This window comes from Oenanthe melanoleuca, unplaced genomic scaffold, assembly GCF_029582105.1.
Source record: "Oenanthe melanoleuca isolate GR-GAL-2019-014 unplaced genomic scaffold, OMel1.0 S390, whole genome shotgun sequence".
In the NCBI taxonomy this organism is placed as follows: Eukaryota; Metazoa; Chordata; class Aves; order Passeriformes; family Muscicapidae; genus Oenanthe; species Oenanthe melanoleuca.
Window position 1 is genome coordinate 12,680 of NW_026613039.1, and position 2,392 is coordinate 15,071.

The 2,392-nt window shown below is 65.8% G+C and overlaps 1 protein-coding gene across 1 annotated transcript; it reads left to right on the forward strand.

Moving 5' to 3' along the window:
* Window positions 1-1,681: 1,681 nt before the first annotated feature.
* Window positions 1,682-2,168, forward strand: LOC130266966 (substance-P receptor-like; the record flags this gene model as incomplete). The annotated part of the gene is made up of 1 exon (XM_056516222.1): window positions 1,682-2,168. A coding segment is annotated over exon 1 (402 nt), but the record flags the coding sequence as incomplete, so codon positions are not given.
* Between the last annotated feature and the right edge of the window lie 224 nt (window positions 2,169-2,392).

The window sequence follows — 2,392 nt, forward strand, 5'->3', positions numbered from 1 at the left end:
GGAGCGATCTCGCGGCTGCTGGGCTGGAAAGGTTCGGGATTAAGAAAGATAAAATAAATCATCGATAAATCATCGATAAAATCCCAGCGCTTTGCTGTTATCAGGATCTTTTAATTCCCACTGATTTTGGAGTCGGCTCCCAAAAGCGCACGGGGAGATTTGGGGGGAAAAGAGGTGAGAGAGGGGATGGAGGGACGGAAATTCGGGATCGGGGGTGCCTGGGAAGGCGGAGGAGCCGCTGCCAGCGGCAGCTCGGGACCGGCAGCGGCCGCACCGGGGCCTGCGGAGCTCCCGGGCCGGGGAGGGGACAGAGGACCGGGGAGAGGACAGGGGGTACAAGGGGAGGGCACAGGGGACCGGAGGAGGGGACAGGAGGTGCAAGGGAGGGGATAGCGGGTACCGGGGGAGGGCACCGGGGCTACCGGGGATGGGCACAGGGTACCGGGGGTGGGCACAGGGCTGTCCCCGGGCCGGTTCTGCCCGCCCACTCTGGCGCCGCCCGCGCCGCCCATAAAAGCCCCGCTCGTGCCTCGCCCGCCGCAGTCGGGTCCGCGGCACCGGCTGCGCCCCCAGCCTGCGGCGGGACCTGGCGGAACCGGCGGCGTTCGGAACCGAGCGGGGATCCGGGTCCTGAACTGGGGAATCCGCGCCCCGAACCGAGCGGGGAATCCGCGTCCCGAATCGCAGAATCCGCATCCCGAACCGGCCGCAGCAGGTTCCGAGAGGAGCCGCATCCTGAAGCGGCTGCTTCCCGATCCGACTGAATCCCGAAGCAGGAGGGATCCGCGCCTGCTCCGCTGCACCTGCAACCCAGTCTGGTGCAGAACCGGGCAGGACCCGCACCCCGAACCGGGCAGGACCCGCACCCCGAACCAGCCGCGTGCCGAACCGGTAGGAACCCGAACCCTGAAACAGCTACAGCCGAGCTCGGAGGGGCCTGGACCCTGAGCCAGCCGTGCCCGAACCGGGAGGGACCCGAACCCCGAACCGGGAGGGACCCGCACCCAGAACTGGGCAGGACCCGAGCCCCCACCCAGCCGGGCCATGGCCACGCTCCAAGCTCTGGCTGCGCCTGGACGCTGGAGGGACCGGAACCCCAAACCCTCTGCACCCTGACCCAGACAGGTCCTGCACCCCAAACCTGTTGCACCCAGACGGGTCCTGCACCCCTGAATGGGGAGGTGCCAGTGCCCTGAAGCAGCCCTGCACCCCAAAGTGGCAGCAGGGCCCTGCCCTCCCAAATTGTCTGATCCAGGAGGGATTTGCACCCCAAAACTGGCTGTGCACCGACCCTGCTGCACCCTAAACTAGCAGGGCCCTGCACCCCAAACTAGCTAAGCCAGGAGGTCTCTGCACCCCAAATCAGCTGATCCAGGAGTGACTTGCACCCCAAACTGGCTGAGCCATAAGGACCCTGCACCCTAAATCGGCTGAGCCAGGAGTGACCTGCACCCCAAACCAACTGATCCAGGAGAGTCCCACACCCCAAGCCAACTGATCCAGGAGAGTCCCACACCCCAAGCCAGCTGATCCAGAGGGTCCCACATCCCAAATCAGCTGATCCAGAGGGTCCCACACCCCAAGCCAGCTGATCCAGAGGGTCCCACATCCCAAATCAGCTGATCCAGAGGGTCCCACACCCCAAGCCAGCTGATCCAGAGGGTCCCACACCCCAAGCCAGCTGATCCAGAGGGTCCCACACCCCAAGCCAGCTGATCCAGCACTGCCCCTCTCCCCAGTCTCTGGGGGCCGGCGGTGCCGGGGCCATGGAGGACTCCCCACCGCTGGCAGCGGAGCTGGAGCACCTCAACGCCTCCCTGAACGAGTCCTGGGCCAACCCGTTCGTGCAGCCGCCGTGGCAGGTGGCCCTGTGGGCCGTGGCCTACGCGCTGATCGTGGTGGTGGCCGTGGTGGGCAACGCCGTGGTCATGTGGATCATCCTGGCGCACAAGCGGATGCGCACGGTCACCAACTACCTGCTGGTGAACCTGGCCTTCGCCGAGGCCGCCATGGCCGCGCTCAACACCGTGGTGAACTTCAGCTACGCCGTGCACAACGAGTGGTACTTCGGCCCCGCCTACTGCCGCTTCCACAACTTCTTCCCCATCGCCGCCGTCTTCGCCAGCATCTACTCCATGACGGCCATTGCGCTGGACAGGTCAGTGGCTGTGGGGTCACTGCTGCATAGGGACAGGGACAGGGATAGGGACAGGTCAGTGGCTGTGGGGTCACTGCTGCATAGGGACAGGGACAGGGACAGGGACAGGTCAGTGGCTGTGGGGTCACTGCTGCACGGGGACAGGGATAGGGACAGGGACAGGTCAGTGGCTGTGGGGTCACTGCTGCACGGGGACAGGGACAGGGATAGGGACAGGTCAGTGGCTGTGGGGTC